General features: G+C 45.4%; 1 protein-coding gene across 1 annotated transcript in view; it reads right to left on the bottom strand.

The window, feature by feature from the left end:
* Positions 1–764: 764 nt before the first annotated feature.
* LOC141082405 (uncharacterized) overlaps positions 765–20,256 on the bottom strand; it is a 43,903-nt gene continuing 24,411 nt past the window's right edge. The window contains exon 2 of the mRNA XM_073566345.1: positions 765–2,041. Within this exon, the coding sequence (XP_073422446.1) occupies positions 1,029–2,041 (1,013 nt within the window). The 3' untranslated portion in view covers positions 765–1,028. The remainder of the gene's footprint in view (positions 2,042–20,256) is intronic.

Here is a 20,256-nt window from a genome sequence, read left to right as displayed (position 1 = left end):
CACTTACCTTTCAGAGATAATTTCCATATTCATACTAAATAATGGCACAGATCTCCCAGACATTATGATTGCACATATCCCTAGTCTTTATAACGATATTGCACTCATTCCCTGACAGACCGCAGCATGACCATTAGTTAGAAGCTGCTAATGATCTTTGGAGCAGGTAAGTTTTCCCTGAGTGGTACATATTGGGCCGTCTGAAGACTGAGTTTAGTCTAGGACAATTTGTCTGCACTACTAATTATCAGCAGTTACATTACCAAACTAGGGCAGTCCCTATAGGAGAAAAACACAAGAATTATAATGTATTTTCACATACTATCTATTCCTGACACTGGAGGGTCTTATAAACTTACACAGTATATAGTTTGAGGTCTGGGATATGCCAATATGGGGCTAGTTTTCTGACTGTTTCGGATAACATGATACAGGATTTTAGTTTTTTTTGTCTAGTCTCACTTGAATATAGATCAATATTAAATAGTCTCCTGATGAGTCGCCTTTGGTGAGGACGATGAAACCCATAGAAATGAGAGGCTTGGAGAGTGAGTGTGTATACGTCACCTCTACCTATATACTGAGATGTGGGGTACATGTTTTTTCTATTAGTCACCTATTAACTAATCTTCAGGGGGTGAATTATGGGTACAGTTTTACATTTGGAATTAATAAAGCTTAGTTTTATCCTTTTGTCAGCAAACATGAGGAATGACAAGAGACAACCCATTTAAGAAGATTCAATTTTGGTTAAAACTATTCCAACACTATGAACATAAAAAAGTCTTCTCCCCTATGTGATGTCTCTGATGTTTATTCACAGTTGATTTCCAAGTAAAATATTTCCCACATGAAGAAAATGAAAATGGCTTCTCCTCTGTGTGACTGCTCTGATGACTAACAAGAAGCGCTTTCCGGTTAAAACATTTCTCACATTCTGAACAGGAAAAAGGCTTCTCCTCTGTGTGCATTCTTTGATGGCGATCAAGATCTATTTTCCATTTAAAACATTTCCCACATTCTGAACATCAAACAGGCTTCTCTCCTGTGTGAGTTCTTTGGTGCTTAACAAAATTCCCTTTATGGTTAAAACATTTCCCACATTCTGAACATGAAAAAGGCTTCTCCCCTGTGTGCGTTCTTTGGTGTTCATCAAGATTCCCTTTCTGGTTAAAAGTTTTCCCACATTCTGAACATGAAAAAGGTTTCTCCCCTGTATGAGTTCTTTGGTGATTAACCAATTGTGATTTCAGGTTAAAACATTTCCCACATTCTGAACAGGAAAAAGGCTTCTCCCCCGTGTGAGTTCTATGGTGATTAACCAAATCTGATTTCCGATTAAAACATTTCCCACATTCTGAACAGGAAAAAAGCTTCTCCCCCATGTGAATGCTCTGATGTCTAACAAGAATCGCTTTCTGGCTAAAACATTTCCCACATTCAGAACATGAAAAAGGTTTCTCCCCTGTGTGTGTTCTCTGGTGATTAACAAAATGTGATTTATGTGCAAAACATTTCCCACATTCTGAACAGGAAAAAGGCTTCTCCCCTGTGTGAGTTCTATGGTGATAAACCAAATCTGATTTCTGGTTAAAACATTTCCCACATTCTGAACAGGAAAAAGGCTTCTCCCCTGTGTGAGTTCTATGGTGATAAACCAATTGTGATTTCCAGTGAAAACATTTCCCACATTCAGAACATGAAAAAGGTTTCTCCCCTGTGTGAGTTCTCTGGTGAGTAACAAAATGAGATTTCTTGTTAAAACATTTCCCACATTCTGAACATGAGAATGACTTCTTTGCTTTAGGTGCAGTTTGTTTTTTATTGCCTCTTTTGTGACTTTGATTTTCCTTAGTAGTCAGTAATGAATCAGAAGATGGGACCTGTTTCATAGGATCAGATGACAGATCTTTGCTGTGAATGGATGATGGTATATCTGGAGTACTGGCAATCACTTCAGTTGTATCTTGTAGGATTTCAAGATCATCAGATTTAAAACTTGAAGATGTCAGCTGTCCCTCTGATCTCCTGGTACAGTCATCTGCTAAGATAAAAAACAGTTATTATTTTTTAATAAAATATCCTTGAGTTTTATATTTTTGAACATTTCTACTTAAACTGTCCATAAAAATAGCAAGCTATGTAAAAAAACTTTAATTATTTACCAAGACAATGACAGTTCACAGTCTAATAGAAAACCTTGTTGGATGAACCAGTAGTGTGTGGTGTTCAACTGTTTGTTCATTCTGCCTCCCAAATATCAAATAAAAAGAAACCAATCAATGTTATGTAGGCGAAAATAATACCAATTCTCATCTCACAAAAAACAAGTCCCCACTCAGGTCCATCATCTGTCAATAGAAAAACAGATAAGGCAGATTACACTTAATGCTATAATTAGGGTTACTGTTAGGCTAAAGTTAGGATTAGGATAAAGAATTAGGCTTTTCTCAATTGTCTCCCCAATAATTGGGTCATGTCACATCAGTCATGTCAGAGTTTTCTTTTTCCGGAAAAAAATAAATAAATAAAAACGAATAAAATGTCCCGTCAGTATTATAGTGCAGAGGAGGCTTATGCACTTTTATGTTATGACAGTGAAGAAAGTGCAGTGTCAGATGGCGATGTGGATTTCGAGGGCTTTAGTAGCAGCGACAGTGATAGCTCAGAAATGAGCAGTGATTCTGGTCCATCCTCACACACAAGGACCAGTACAACAAGAAGGGCAAATAGCGCTTCTGGTGAAATGTCTCCAACTCAGGGAACAATGCCCAGTACTAGCGCTGTCCCTAGTGCTCGTGAATTGGCGCACACCAATGTCCAAGGGGCTTTGCCTCTTGCTGTAGCATTTCCCAGATGGGAGGCTTCGGATTCGGCTACTCCATTCATCCCTAATTTTAATGCCATTCCTGGTATAAATGTGGAGGTGGAAAATTTTGGACCAATTATTTTTTTAATTTGTTTCTGACAGATAGCTTGCTAGAGCATATTGTCCTACAAATTTATATGCGTCCCAATTCATCAGCCAGAATCCACAATCCTATTATGCTAGGTCACATTTATGGACACCAACTAATGTCCTAGAAATGAAAACATTTTTAGGACTTACATTCGCTATGGGGCTTGTTAAAGAAATGAGCATTCGGTCCTATTGGTCCAACTGCCCTGTTCAAGCCACGCCCTACTTATATGGAGACATCTGGAAAAATCGTTTGGGAGCTGATAACTCCATTTCTACAAAAAGGCTACAATCTGTATGTTGACAACTACTACACCAGCATACCCATATTTAAAAGTCTGGTTGAACATAACATAGGGGCTTGTGGGACCATTGACAAAAACCGTCAGGGGTTTCCACAATCATTGGTCAGCAAAAAGTTCTGAAAGGGGCAGTCAGGGGCTTTACCCAATGGAGAGCTGCTTGCCCTTAAGTATAATAAAGATATTTTTATCCTGAGCTCGATCCACACAGATGCCACAAGGGCCACTGCAGACCAACAGGGATCCACTACTCCAAAACCTGTGTCTGTCACTTACTACAACAAATATATGGGGGTGTGGACCTTGCAGATCAGGTTCTACAGCCATACCAGGTATCAAGAAAATCATACATCTGGTATAAAGAGTTAGTCATGTATTTGTTTCAGGTGGCCACATATAATTCTTTTGTGTTATACAAAAAAGTCAGAAATGCAGATACTTTCCTTGATTATCAGGAAAAGGTCACTGAAAATCTTGTTTTTGATAATTTTGAACCCGCTAGTCCTTTAGAATGTGAAGATGTCAGAAGACTCACTGAGCGACATTTTATTGCACTCATCCCAGTAACTGAAACAAGAAAGAACCCCCAGAGAAGATGTCGTGTATGTTCCTAGAGAGGAATCAGGCATGATCCCCGCTATTATTACCCACAATGCCCATCACTGCCAGCCTTATGCCTCCATGACGGCTTTAAAATCTTCCACACACAACCACGTTTTTGAACTGTTTTGACATTCAAGCATTTGGCTTATTTAGTGACAGACACATTTGAGTAGAGCTGACTTAACAATTTCCAGGGGTAGGTGGGGGGAGGTCTCCAGAGACACAAGCTGGGCATAATATGTTATTGTGGGGCTTAGAAAAAAACTACATCCAGCAAAATGTCACCTTCGATGGCGGCGCCTGCACAGTAGCATCTATAAGTAAGAGATAGAGGCTACTGCGCAGGCGCCGCCATCGCCGGTGTCATTTTGCTGTCTGTAATTTTTTTTCTAAGCCTCACAATAGCCACAATATTATAGGCATTATCACCAATAATATCAATGCTATTATATACATTATGTAATAATGGGGCAGGTCAGTGAGGGGTCAGCGACCTGTCATAAGCCAATACAGATGAATATGTAATCAGCACACTTCATAAAGCCCCGCCCACAGCCCCGCCCCAGAGCACGAGAATCTCATTAACTTCAAACTACAAATACAGATTAAACAACAGTAAACCAGAGTTGCCCTCATTTATGGTAGAACATTGGAGCTACTATGGATCCTGACCAGAAGATTAGAGAAAATAATATTGCTCCCCATTTCAGGAGAGATTGTGCAGTAATCTGAATTCCTTAGGATCAAAAACAATGTAATTTATGACGTGGAGTGAATCCATGACACCAGGGCTGGAGCCAACACATCTCCTGCAGGCGGGAATAAATGTATATTACAGCCCTCAGCCACGCACAGCTTAGAGATCTATCATGGCACAGGTGGAATGTTTGTCCTGGAGATTATCACAATCCTCCTGGAAGTTAGTTGGTTTTAATACAAATTGAAAAGTCAGGATAAAGCGAAACTCTGCTGTTATTCTACAGAAATTCACACTTGGCCTCACTGCACATTTACTGGTGTCGATCATAAAAGGGAAGTTTGGTCAGAAAGACTGGACCTGGTCTTGTAGGGACCATGAGACATTCGGCAGCACAGAAGGGAGAGAAGATTCATCCGATAAGATCTCAGGGATCTAGGAAGCCAACAGCATCATTACCCTCCGCTTTTTCTTACAGGCCCAGCATAAGATTTTTCTCCAAGTGATTTTCTATCTTGTCAGCACATTCTACGTACGCTGTCATTTGGCTTTATAGTTACAGATCTGGGCAGGTAACGGTCAGCATCTCCTAATGTGAAGGAGAGAATGGCTAATGAAATGAATTATTAAACCTTATATAAGTCAGTTCACAGTTCACAGCTCCAGTCGTCACAACCCACCTAACTGCAATCTTTAATCTCTCCCTATCCTCGGGCATTTTCCAATCCTCCTTCAAACACGCCATCGTTACTCCATTACTAAAGAAACCCGCTCTCGACCCATCCTGCACAAACAACTACAGACCAGTCTCCAATCTCCCCTTCATCTCTAAACTCTTGGAGCACCTAGTCTACTGCCGCCTTACCCATTACCTCTCCACTCACTCCCTCCTAGACCCTTCACAGTCCGGCTTCCGCCGCCTACATTCGACTGAAACTGTACTCATCAAAGTGACCAATGACCTTCTGACAGCAAAATGTAACGGTGACCACTCTCTGCTCATTCTTCTCGACCTGTCTGCAGCTTTCGACACTGTTGACCACCATCTCCTACTCTCTATGCTCCAGTCACTAGGCATTAAGGACACTGCTCTCTCCTGGTTCTCTTCCTATCTCTCTGACCACTCCATCAGTGTTTTGTTCTCTGGCGCCACGTCATCTTCTCTTCCTCTAGAATCCACCCTTTTCTCACAATGGAAACAACAAAAACCCTCACTATAGCAGTGATCCACTCCCGCCTGGTTTACTGCAACGCTCTATTAATTGGCCTCCCCATCACTTGACTATCCCCTCTCCAGTCCATACTTAATGCAGCAGCCAGGGTCATCTATCTGACTAATCGGCACTCAGACGCGTTCGCGCTTCGCCATTCCTTACATTGGCTGCCCATTCATTATAGTATCCAATTCAAAGTACTTGTTCTCACCCACAAAGCTCTCCACAGTGCGGCACCCCCCTACATCTCCTCCCTCATTTCTGTCCATTGGCCTAACCGATCGCTGCGCTCTGCAAACGACTTTCGACTAACCTCTGCACTAATCCTTAACCTCCCACTCCCGACTCCAAGACTTCTCCCGCGCTGCTCCTATCCTCTGGAATGCTCTACCCCAAGAAATTAGGACTATCCACAATTTGCATAGTTTCAGGCGTTTCCTCAAAACACATTTGTTCAGAGCGGCCTATCACGTTCATTAATCAAAGTCATTCTATTTGTAAGTGTGCGTGTGTAGCCCATTCACTATCTCCATCCATCTCTCACTCCCTCAAGAAGGCTGGACCATCATTGTAAATATACAATTGTAAATTCACACCTGTACTCTGTATCTCCCCCACCTCATTGTAGATTGTAAGCTCTCACCAGCAGGGTCGTCTTATTTTGCTTTAATTATTGTATTGTTAACGTAACTTATGACTTGTGTTTTGAAAGTGATAAACTGTAAAGCGCTGCGGAAAATGTTGGCGCTATATAAATAAAAATTATTATTATTATTACATATGGTGTACCAAGATGGCGTCTATGTCGTCAGACAACACCCTGGAAGGAATCCTTGGAATGCAGAAGCTGAGATACTGGATACCATATATGGAAGTGAAGCTGAAATGGACCTATCATAGACTGACACTGGCTACTCAGAAGATTGTGTGACACCCATTTGCTGTTTCTTTGTCTTGAGAATAAACTTCAGTTGTGTGCAAGCCTTTACTGAGAAAGGAGTAGACATCTTACTCTGTGTTCGCTGTGACTGTAAATGCACACTCAGCCTATATTGGGTCAGGTACAAGCAATCATTTAGATCTCGCCTTAAGGGATCACCCTCACACTAATACCAGGGGGTAGGTGGATCCTCCAGGTTGTACGTTCTATAGAAAAGGGCTTTCAATGCCCAAAGTCATTTGAACAGTTTTGGGTGGAGGAGAATGTTGTGGTCTAGAGGCAAAATGGTGATCATGGTAATACGGCCGGACTACACCACCGATAAAGCAGCCACAGCCGGTGACTGAGAGGAATCTGTGACTTCTCTGCATTCAGTGGTTACTACTCACCTGGGTAGTCATATGTGGGAATCTCCTCTTTACACCACTCATCACCCCTCACATATGTCTCTGTAGTATTAATATGGGTCAGATCTTCACCCTGAAACAAATATTGTAAGAGTCACAGACAGATGGAGAAGTCCCATCTATGATCAGCTCTAATCCTGCCATCTCCACCGTTCTCATTACACAAGTATAAAACATATAATACTGGTGGATAAAACAAGACTGAGCACAAGACCTTCACAGCCGTCTACACATCATAGGGGAGATCTCCTGACACCTTCTCTCCATCTACCTGATGATCCTGAGGAGCACTGGGATCTTCTTGGTTACAGTCCTGTGGAAGAAGAGGACGGGGACATCTCTCTGGTGTTGTCCTCTTACTGGATAGATCTGGGGGAAACACATACAGGGACTGAATTCATTCTCTACATACAGATAATTATAGGCCGTGTGTATTTAGTCCTGTCTATTACCTGGAGATGTGAGGGGCTGGGGAACCTCCATTATGACATCATTGTACAGATCTTTGTGTCCTTCTAAATACTCCCACTCCTCCATGGAGAAATAGACAGCGACATCCTGACACCTTATAGGAACCTGACACATACAATGATACCGTCATCCCCCCGATCCCTTCATAGTGTTACTGTATAATGTCCCAGCATTCCCAGCAGTGTCACCTCTCCAGTCAGCAGCTCAATCATCTTGTAGATGATTTCTAGGATCTTCTGGTCATTGATGTCCTCATAGATCAGGGGGTGAGGTGGAGGCCCCGTGATTGGGCTCAGGGGTCTTCCCCATCCCTCAGACACAGGGTCCTGACAGCGATCACTAGAGGTCTTCTTCACCACTGTGTAATCCTGGTTATGGAGAGACACAGTAATAAATCTCACTACAGACATTTCCAGAGTCCCTCACCTCTCCAGTTCTGTCCATCTGTTATTCCCATAGATAAGAATGATGTAATGTGACGTCATCAGAATCTCTCACCTCTCCAGTGAGATGGAAGAGGATCTCTAGGGTGAGGTGTAACATCCTCTCCGCCATCTTGTCTCTGTCCATATCCATCCTTGATGGGTAAATCAGGAAAATTCTCTTCTGTAGAAGATCTTCACTGAGAGGATCCGATATTGTAGAGACCTGAATGAGAAGAAGATGATCCGATGTAACATCATAAGAATCCTGTGTAATAATACAATTACTGGAGATAATAAGGGAAACATATGAGGAGATTTATTATCTTACAGGGTTTAGTTTTCTTCCCTGACATCTACTAATAAAACCTATATATTTAGGCCACAGACAACAAGCAGTTTCCTCCTCGGAGTCGGCAGCTGAACACGTTCCTCATAGACTCATCTTCCATAACGCTAATTCTCGTCTCATTACCGACACGGGAATCGGCATTAGCAATACTGCAGGAGATATTCATTACACGTGACATGAGAAATAACTCCTTCATGATGAGGACGACATCTTCATCTTCTACTGCGGCTCTAGAGACAGATTTGTCCAGAGTCGGTCACTGCCTCCATCCCCACCGGCCGTCTATATGAAGGTTTCCCTTCTTCCACTGGAATCTTCTATCACGTTAGATCTCAGCTCTGAGTCACACACAGAAGTTTGAGGCTTTTAGAAAAGATTTTTAGTTTCCACAAACACAACGGACAGAAATGATCTGATCCCAAAGTCTCCATGTACAGTGATTTATGGGGTTTATTTCTGGCCTTAGGCTTTCCTATATTACAAGAAAAACTCCAGAAAAAGCCGATATTAAAATGTTTCTAAAGAAAATTGGCTCCAACAATTCTTATATGCAAAAAGCAGAAGACACATTTTATAATTTTTAACATGTTAAACATTTATTAAAAATAAATGAATCTTTTTGGGCCCCAGAACATAGATATACACCGCAGGGACGGCACAGGTGAGGCTGCAACAAAAACCCTGGCAGTTTAACCACTTGCTGCTGTGAAAAGCAAACATGACATCTAAGAAGGTGTGACAGAGTTTGGCTGAATGCCCCCCCGCCTCCAAGTACTCGATAGTATGGGGCGGCCTAGTTACTCCGATACTTACATGCCTAATAATGGGGTCTGGGCTGCAATGTATGAAGGTCTATTAGGTCGGGCCAGAGGCAGCGTCCAATAAGTTACCTTATAACTCCCCCATACACATTAGACTAAAGTTCCATGAAAGCACTGATTTCGGGGGGTTTGGCCGACCATATAATGTATTTGGGGGCCTCCCGACAGATGATGTCAGGGCAGAGAAGGATCTGACATCCTGAATTTCAGAGGATAATCCGTTTGTTCTTCCTGTAGATAATCCTCCTCTAGAGGAGTCTGGAGGCGACTCTCTCATACAGACCACAGGAAAGCTGGAATATTTCTGTGTATGGGGGAGTCGGGAGAGATCGCCGTCTGCCAAATGACCGATCAGCCAACTCTGATCTCATGTGTATGGGGCCGTTAGTATTACACTGACAGGCAGTGATGATACACGGCACTACAGTAGTACAGGGCATCACCGGAGCCATCAGAGGCTTGTATGTTGTGTGATTGCACTGATCAGAGGGGTTTAAAAAAGGTTTAAAGTGAAAAAAAAATATCACAGTTTCAGCAACAAGAAATATCCATCACTATATGGAAAGCAGAGTCACTGCACAATGTTAGTTACGTCACGTCCATAACTACTTTATTATACTCTATTATCCTGTACACAGTGGAGTAGATTGAAATCACAGATCCCACAGCAATAGCTGGAATTGGACCCTCCAATGTAAAGAAAAAAAAAATCTCTCTATCTATATACACTGTTCAAAAAAATAAAGGGAACACTTAAACAACAGAATATAACTCCAAGTAAATCAAACTTCTGTGAAATCAAACTGTCCACTTAGGAAGCAACACTGATTGTCAATCAGTTTCACATGCTGTTGTGCAAATGGAATAGACAACAGATGGAAATTATTGGCAATTATCAAGACACCCTCAATAAAGGAGTGGTTCTGCAGGTGGGGACCACAGACCACATCTCAGTACCAATGCTTTCTGACTGATGTTTTGGTCACTTTTGAATGTTGGTTGTGCTTTCATACTCGTAGTAACATGAGACGGACTCTAAAACCGACACAAGTGGCTGAGGTAGTGCAGCTCATCCAGTATGGCACATCAATGCAAGCTGTGGCAAGGTTTGCTGTGTCTGTCAGCGCAGTGTCCAGAGGCTGGAGGCGCTACCAGGAGACAGGCCAGTACACCAGGAGATGTGGAGGGGGCCATATGAGGGCAACAACCCAGCAGCAGGACCACTACCTCCACCTTTGTGCAAGGAGGAACAGGAGGAGCACTGCCAGAGCCCTGCAAAATGATCTTCAGCAGGCCACAAATGTTCATGTGTCTGACTCTGCACAAACGGTTAGAAACTGACTCCACTTAGGATGGTGTGAGTGCCCAACATCCACAGATGGGGGTTGTGCTCACAGCCCAACACCGTACAGGGCACTTGGCATTTGCCAGAGAACACCAGGATTGGCAAATTTGCCACTGGTGCCCTGTGCTCTTCACAGATAAAAGCAGGTTCACACTGAGCACATGTGACAGACGTGACAGAGTCTGGAGACGCCGTGGAGAGCGATCTGCTGCTTGCAACATCCTTTAGCATGACCGGTTTGGCAGTGGTCAGTAATGGTGTGGGGTGGCATTTCTTTGGAGGATCACACGATGTTGGGCTTTGAGCACAACCCCCATGCAGACAAAATTGTGCCTGTTATGATTGGGTAACCAAGGAGGAAAACAAAACCAAGCTAAGTCACAGAAAACCAGAGAGGTTGGTATCTAAGCGGATTGCAGACCCCTGATCCTAACCACACAACTAGAAGTAGCCGCGGAACGTACCTACAATGATTCTAGATGCCTCGTCACAGCCGGAGGACTAATTAAGCCTAAAGCAAGACAAGGGGAAATCTAAACTGCCCCAGAGCAGACCCCAAAGGAATAGACAGCCCCCACACATGTATTGATGGTGAGACAAGATGAAAGCACAAACACAGGTAGGAAAATAGACTGAGCAAACGATGGGGCCAAAACTAACTAGACAGGACAGGAAAGGAAAGATACTGTCTGCAATCACGCCAAAAAAAACATGCAAAAATGTCCAACACTTCTGATAGCAAAAAACCTTGAAGTCATTAGACTTCTCCCACTATATCAGCATATTCTGAGAACAGAGCAAAAAAAAGGCCAATCTAATAAGGGACAAAAAGCAAACTGGCACATGCAGTGACATAGGAATGGAAATTCAGCACAGCCCCAGCCGGGGCTGGCTAACCACACAAAAACTGAATAGATCAAACCAAATCAAGTGTGAACAATAGCAGAGAACACTTAGCTTGAGAAGGCAGGAACTGAACTGGAAACTAGAACCTCAGGAGGCAGGAAAAAATCACCAGCATGGGAAGAGGGAATCGGCTGTCTTAAATCCAGTCTGAGACTCCAGATGTCCAATCCTCATCCTCATTATCAGGTGGCAGGTCTCTATTAATTAGATCAGCTTCATTACCTCCTGCCACTAGCAGAGGGAGCCCAGAAAGAGAACTCACGACTCCTCTGTCAACACAACCAGCTCCTTCACCAGAAACCAGAGGCAGACCAGAAAATAAGTTCACAACACATGTGACTGATAGACATATGACTGTAATAGACATGGGACTGTAATAGACATGGGACTGTAATGAGACATGTGACTGTAATGAGATATGTGACTGTAATGAGACATGTGACTGTAATAGACATGTGACTGTAATAGGCATGAAACTGTAATGAGACATGTGACTGTAATAGGTTGAGATACAAAAACCGTTGGCACAACTTCTCAAAAATGGTGGTGCACAAGTAGGGTCCCAAACCATATATAAGTGTATGTATAATGTATAATGAGGCCCAGGCTTTATAGTGAAGGGACAGAAGTGAGGGCCTGTTCCCAGGAGCTACAGTCTGAGGAAAGGGCTAAAAAGCCTTCACTAGACCCCTGTACAGCTGTATAATGAGGCCCAGGCTTTATAGTGAAGGGACAGGAGTGAGGGTCTGTTCCCAGGAGCTACAGTCTGAGGAAAGGGCTAAAAAGCCTTCACTAGACCCCTGTACAGCTGTATAATGAGGCCCAGGCTTTATAGTGAAGGGACAGGAGTGAGGGCCTGTTCCCAGGAGCTACAGTATGAGGAAAGGGCTAAAAAGCCTTCACTAGACCCCTGTACAGCTGTATAATGAGGCCCAGGCTTTATAGTGAAGGGACAGGAGTGAGGGCCTGTTCCCAGGAGCTACAGTCTGAGGAAAGGGCTAAAAAGCCTTCACTAGACCCCTGTACAGCTGTATAATGAGGCCCAGGCTTTATAGTGAAGGGACAGGAGGGAGAAAAGTGGGGAAAGGAGCCAGAAGAGCCGGACTGCCCATCACTAACCTGCAGAGCCGCACTCCACATATATGGCTGCTCTGTGCACAGGACCTGTGATGAGGTCACAGGAGGGGAGGAGTCAGGGGTCACATGATCTCCGGAGTGAAGACGCTCCATGGAGGCTTCTCCTCAGTCAGTGACATTCCCGCCATTATTTGCCCCTCACTACTGGCACAATTACCCCGTGCCGCCTTCTCTACACAGTGTTATGTGTGGAATGTAACGTGTGATTTCTCTGGAGGGAAATAGACCCCACACATGAGGGAATTCTCACCGGTTACCGGCCGTCTACTATATGGCGGCATATGATTGTGCTATCGACTCCACACCAGGAGCTAAAATGCCCAAATCTCGGTTATTTCCCCCCTTCCAGAGTCCGGCTGAGGCCGGGGTCACACTTGGGAGAAACTCGCCCGAGTCTCGCACCTCAGGGCCCTTGTGGATTGGCCTCTGTAGGGGAAACGACACCGGCTGTCAGGGACAGGGGGCCCCAACATAAATCCAATATTCGCTGTAAGAAAACCCAACCTGATGCCGCCATTCAGGGTAACCAATGCTCCGGCAGTCTGTGACAATGTCAGTAATTATATTTTCCTCACCGATTGGTAGATTTGTGGTAATTTTCCTGGATGATATAGTGAGTTACTCCCGTCCTCTGGAGGAGCATGCTGAGCATGTCAGACAGGTTCTCCAGGTTCTACGTGACAACTATTTATTTGGTAACCTGGAGAAATGACAATTTGTGGTCCAGCAGGTCCAGCTCTCAGGACATTTGTCTTCTGCATTGGGGTCTCAGATGGACCCCGTTACGGTCCCAGCAGTCCCTTCATTGGTTTTAGCCAAGTGACCTGAAAGTGTTACAGAGATTTCTTGTAGTCGAGATACTGAGGAACAAACAAGCGAAAAATAGGGTCTTACCTGATAACCAGATATAATGAGAGTAGGGGAGCATTACACTCACCTGATGGAGTGGCGCCTTTACACCATGCTCAATGCATAAATCAGCTGCTGCAGGACCCGGGGCCAAAGACCGAGCAGAAGAGCTGATCCGGGTATAATGTGTCTGTACCTGCGCTGCTGAAGGAGACGATCGGAGATGGAGATTTTCACTAAAAACGTTTATTCAAACAGGTTTTCAAAGTCAACGCATTTCACAGTCACGCAGGACGTCTTCCTCAGGACGAAGCCTGATAGCGGATAAACATGTCAAGCCTGGAACGTTTTATATGCAGTCTTTATAATGATAGTAATAATAATCTTTTTATTTATATAGCGCCAACATATTCCGCAGCGCTTTACAGGTTGCACACATTATCATCGCTGTCCCCAATGGGGCTCACAATCTAAATTCCCTATCAGTATGTCTTTGGAATAAAAAACGCCAACAAAGCACAAAATGTCAAAGTTCATGAGAAAGTCCGTCACACAAAGATAAATTATAGTTCATGAAAAAACAGAACACACTTACATACAATAATTATATTATAAAGTGCTTATGAATGAAGTGCGGTCACCTAAAAGAATGAATAAAGATATACTGTATCTTTCTGACTATAAGACGCACCCCAAAGTTTCAGAAGAAAAATAGGGCAAAATTTAATGTGTCAAATGGGGTTCTGTCCCACAGTCCGAATTCAGTAAACCCGGGGGGGGATCGGCAGCGCTGGTGGAGCCGGGTCACAGGAGGAGTTCGGGGATCCGGCGATGATCTGACTGATCCCAGGCTGGTGCAGCAGGAGCCTCTGTAACATCTGTAATCTCACTGAGGCCATTTGGAGTAAGGGGGTTTAGTTTATAAATCCAGAAGATTTCTTCCCGATGTAGTTGTCCAACGCGATTCTGACCCTGTGGGGGAATCTCCTCTGTGGGGAATATTTTCAGTTGTGTGGAATCTTTCTTGTGTTTGATGGTGCAGTGACGTGAAAGCCCATGTTGGAGAAAACCCTATGGAGTATTGGAGCGGTGTGAGTTCAGCCTTTTGTGGAGGGGTTGGGTCGTCCTTCCCACATATAATTTCTGGTATGAGCATATAATCACGTATGTAACATAACTGGTGGAACATGACATGGGAGTTTAGATTGGGAAAGTTTCACCCGTAGAAATAAGGGTGGATTCAGAGAGACCATGGCAGATCGAGTCACAACAGGGGCAAGTTTTCAGATCGCATGTAATGATTTTATTCGGTAGACAGGCGATTTTTAGCAAATCTTCCTTCTTCTCTTTTATGTTTGCTGGTGCTAGGACATTGTTCAATGATGGAGGTCTTCAAAATGTCAAAAAGGGATTGCTGGGTAATGTTTTTCCCACTCCAGCTGTCTGATATGCTCATGATGCTCCTGCAGAGGACGTGAGTAACTCAATATATCATCAGTAGAGTTGAGCGATACCAGCCGATACTTGAAAATATCGGATCGGAATGGATCGGCCGATCTTTAAAAAAAGTATCGGTATCGCCGATTCCGATACCGGGAACCAATGCAAGTCAATGGGGCCAAAATATCGGAATTAAAAAAAACCCTTTCTTTCCTTGTAGGTTAATTCTACATGAAGAAAAACAACTAAGAATAATGTAGAATGTATTGTGGGAGGTGGAGGAGACATTAAAGCCATAGAGGTTTAGCCCAATCAAATGGAATAGCAGGAATTAAACTTTTTTTTAAAAGATGTTAGGAGTTACAAAGATATTGACTATGTTAGCCTCATTTATATTTTGCCAGACATGTATGTCTTCTTCTTCTACTTCCTTTTTTTACATTCTTCTTCTTCTTCTTCTACTTCCTTTTTTTACATTCTTCTTCTTCTTCTTCTACTTCCTTTTTTTACATTCTTCTTCTTCTTCTTCTACTTCCTTTTTTTACATTCTTCTTCTTATTCCTTTTTTTACATTCTTCTTCTTCTTCTTCTACTTCCTTTTTTTACATTCTTCTTCTTCTTCTTCTTCTTCTTCCTTTTCTTACATTCTTCATATTCTTCTTATTCAACAATTATTATTCTACATATTCAGCTTCTTCATCTTCTTCCTATTCTTCTTCATCATATTCTTGTTTGTGTCAGGCATTCCTGTAGTTGTTATCTAGAAAAGTTAGAAGTTTACACCTTCCGTTCTGCCTGTCACAAAAGATTTACAACAGGATTTGTCCGCGTTCAGTTTGGCCTGCAGCAGCAGGCCTTTTCCAGGGGCACCACGAGGAGGAACGGACTCACCCCCATACACTGCTTAGTCTTCTTCTGCTTATAAATAAGATAATATCATTTGCTCAGAGTATTAGTCTTATGCTTAATGTTCTTCTGCTTTGTTTTTTTTATGCTTCTTTGTCTTCTCTCTCTTGTTGTTCTGCATCTTGGTGGTTGTCTTCCTGTTCTTTGTCCTCTTGAACCAGCTGACGGTACTGGCACCCGGAGGGGCAGCAGAAGGAACAAGAGCCAATGGCACTACCGAGGACCAGCTGACGGTGCTGGAACCCGGTTACTAAGCAGGAGGTACCAGTGCTACAAAGCACTACCAAGGACCAGCAGACGTTGCCGGAACTCGGATACCGAGATGGAGGCACCTAGGCCAAAGGCTCTGACGAGAACCAGCTGACGGTGCTGGAACCCGGAGGGGTAGCATAAGCTGCAAGAGCAAATGGAAATAGCGAGGACCAGCTGACAGTGCTGGCACCCGGAGGGGCAGCAGAAGGAATAAGAGCCAATGGCACAACCGAGGACCAGCTGACGGTGCTGGAACCCGGTTACTAAGCAGGAGGTACCTGTGCTACAAAGCACTACCAAGGACCAGCAGACGTTGCCGGAACTCGGATACCGAGATGGAGGCACCTAGGCCAAAGGCTCTGACGAGAACCAGCTGACGGTGCTGGAACCCGGAGGGGTAGCATAAGCTGCAAGAGCAAATGGAAATAGCGAGGACCAGCTGACAGTGCTGGCACCCGGAGGGGCAGCAGAAGGAATAAGAGCCAATGGCACAACCGAGGACCAGCTGACGGTGCTGGAACCCGGTTACTAAGCAGGAGGTACCTGTGCTACAAAGCACTACCAAGGACCAGCAGACGTTGCCGGAACTCGGATACCGAGATGGAGGCACCTAGGCCAAAGGCTCTGACGAGAACCAGCTGACGGTGCTGGAACCCGGAGGGGTAGCATAAGCTGCAAGAGCAAATGGAAATAGCGAGGACCAGCTGACAGTGCTGGCACCCGGAGGGGCAGCAGAAGGAATAAGAGCCAATGGCACAACCGAGGACCAGCTGACGGTGCTGGAACCCGGTTACTAAGCAGGAGGTACCTGTGCTACAAAGCACTACCAAGGACCAGCAGACGTTGCCGGAACTCGGATACCGAGATGGAGGCACCTAGGCCAAAGGCTCTGATGAGAACCAGCTGACGGTGCTGGAACCCGGAGGGGTATCAGAAGTTACCCCTGAAAAGCAAAGTTGGCATGCCGCAAGCTGGCCGCAGTTACCGAATCACACAGTCCTACAGGGGGTGCTTGTCCTACTGGCACTATGGAACAAACCTTTCTTACCAGAACCCGCAGTCCACATAGGAAGCACCTAAACTGCTGGCACCCTAGCCTCGGCTAACCCAACCGCAACACGACATGGCAACTTGGGGTGGCAAACTGACATTGACACTTCCCGGAAACAGCAGGCAGGGCTGGAACCAAGCTGGGCAGGAGGGAGTACCCGTGCCAAAGTCAGTTATGAGCAGCAACTGGCGATGTTGGAGCCCAGGACAAGCACTTAGCAGGCTGAGGCCTGATGTGCTGTCAATTGGGAGGCAGCAGGACAGATTGCCATCAAAACAGCAGGGGAACAGCTGACGTTACTGAACCCCACAAACACAGGAGCTAGTGTTTTACTCTGTGAAGACGGCACTTCCGAGCAACAACTGGCTGTGTTGAAGCCCAGGGACAAGCACGGAGCAGGCTTAGGCTGCATTGAAGAAATTTTAAGATCGGTTGTAGACTACTAATTTGAACCAAGCTCCACTTAGGCCTGTGGCTTCACTGATTTTCGTATTTCCCCTGTCCTCCAACCCCGCCAGTTACAGCTCCGAAATGGCGTCTGCACAATCCACACTTGTTCCTGTGTTACAGGTGTTCAGTCCGGTCAGTTAATCCCCTGATGTGTGTCCGGCAATGTCGCCTGCTCTGTCCACATTCCCATAATGGGAATGTGGACAGAGCAGGCGACATTGCCGGACACACATCAGGGGATTAACTGACCGGACTGAACACCTGTAACACAGGAACAAGTGTGGATTGTGCAGACGCCACTTCGGAGCTGTAACTGGCGGGGTTGGAGGACAGGGGAAATACGAGAGACAGTGGAGCCACAGGCCTAATTGGAGCACGGTTAAAAATCAGTAGTGGTACGACTGTGTAGGCAGCAGGAGACTTTGCCATCCACACAGCAGGGGATCAGCTGACATTACTGAACCCCACTGAGACACGGGAGCAAGTATCTCTTTCCGTGTGGACGGCACTTCCGAACTACAACTGGCTGTGTTGAAGCCCAGGAAATAGGAGGGTGTAGGCAGAGGCCTACTGTATTTTGAATGAGGTGACAGCAGGAGAGACTGCCATCCACACAGCAGGGGATCAGCTGACGTTACTGAACCCCACTGAGACACGGGAGCAAGTATCTCTTTCCGTGTGGACGGCACTTCCGAACTACAACTGGCTGTGTTGAAGCCCAGGAAATAGGAGGATGTAGGCAGAGGCCTACTGTATTTTGAATGAGGTGACAGCAGGAGAGACTGCCATCCACACAGCAGGGGATCAGCTGACATTACTGAACCCCACTGAGACACGGGAGCAAGTATCTCTTTCCGTGTGGACGGCACTTCCGAACTACAACTGGCTGTGTTGAAGCCCAGGAAATAGGAGGGTGTAGGCAGAGGCCTACTGTATTTTGAATGAGTTTACAGCAGGAGAGACTGCCATCCACACAGCAGGGGATCAGCTGACGTTACTGAACCCCACTGAGACACGGGAGCAAGTATCTCTTTCCGTGTGGACGGCACTTCCGAACTACAACTGGCTGTGTTGAAGCCCAGGAAATAGGAGGGTGTAGGCAGAGGCCTACTGTATTTTGAATGAGGTGACAGCAGGAGAGACTGCCATCCACACAGCAGGGGATCAGCTGACATTACTGAACCCCACTGAGACACGGGAGCAAGTATCTCTTTCCGTGTGGACGGCACTTCCGAACTACAACTGGCTGTGTTGAAGCCCAGGAAATAGGAGGGTGTAGGCAGAGGCCTACTGTATTTTGAATGAGTTTACAGCAGGAGAGACTGCCATCCACACAGCAGGGGATCAGCTGACGTTACTGAACCCCACTGAGACACGGGAGCAAGTATCTCTTTCCGTGTGGACGGCACTTCCGAACTACAACTGGCTGTGTTGAAGCCCAGGAAATAGGAGGGTGTAGGCAGAGGCCTACTGTATTTTGAATGAGGTGACAGCAGGAGAGACTGCCATCCACACAGCAGGGGATCAGCTGACTTAACTGAACCCCACTGAGACACGGGAGCAAGTATCTCTTTCCGTGTGGACGGCACTTCCGAACTACAACTGGCTGTGTTGAAGCCCAGGAAATAGGAGGGTGTAGGCAGAGGCCTACTGTATTTTGAATGAGGTGACAGCAGGAGAGACTGCCATCCACACAGCAGGGGATCAGCTGACATTACTGAACCCCACTGAGACACGGGAGCAAGTATCTCTTTCCGTGTGGACGGCACTTCCGAACTACAACTGGCTGTGTTGAAGCCCAGGAAATAGGAGGGTGTAGGCAGAGGCCTACTGTATTTTGAATGAGTTTACAGCAGGAGAGACTGCCATCCACACAGCAGGGGATCAGCTGACGTTACTGAACCCCACTGAGACACGGGAGCAAGTATCTCTTTCCGTGTGGACGGCACTTCCGAACTACAACTGGCTGTGTTGAAGCCCAGGAAATAGGAGGGTGTAGGCAGAGGCCTACTGTATTTTGAATGAGGTGACAGCAGGAGAGACTGCCATCCACACAGCAGGGGATCAGCTGACGTTACTGAACCCCACTGAGACACGGGAGCAAGTATCTCTTTCCGTGTGGACGGCACTTCCGAACTACAACTGGCTGTGTTGAAGCCCAGGAAATAGGAGGGTGTAGGCAGAGGCCTACTGTATTTTGAATGAGTTTACAGCAGGAGAGACTGCCATCCACACAGCAGGGGATCAGCTGACGTTACTGAACCCCACTGAGACACGGGAGCAAGTATCTCTTTCCGTGTGGACGGCACTTCCGAACTACAACTGGCTGTGTTGAAGCCCAGGAAATAGGAGGGTGTAGGCAGAGGCCTACTGTATTTTGAATGAGGTGACAGCAGGAGAGACTGCCATCCACACAGCAGGGGATCAGCTGACGTTACTGAACCCCACTGAGACACGGGAGCAAGTATCTCTTTCCGTGTGGACGGCACTTCCGAACTACAACTGGCTGTGTTGAAGCCCAGGAAATAGGAGGGTGTAGGCAGAGGCCTACTGTATTTTGAATGAGTTTACAGCAGGAGAGACTGCCATCCACACAGCAGGGGATCAGCTGACTTAACTGAACCCCACTGAGACACGGGAGCAAGTATCTCTTTCCGTGTGGACGGCACTTCCGAACTACAACTGGCTGTGTTGAAGCCCAGGAAATAGGAGGATGTAGGCAGAGGCCTACT

This window comes from Dendrobates tinctorius, unplaced genomic scaffold, assembly GCF_039654945.1.
Source record: "Dendrobates tinctorius isolate UK_male_01 unplaced genomic scaffold, ASM3965494v1 ptg000017l, whole genome shotgun sequence".
Lineage (NCBI taxonomy): Eukaryota > Metazoa > Chordata > Amphibia > Anura > Dendrobatidae > Dendrobates > Dendrobates tinctorius.
The sequence above is the reverse complement of the archived record's forward strand: the minus strand, read 5'-3'. Positions and strand labels throughout refer to the sequence as shown.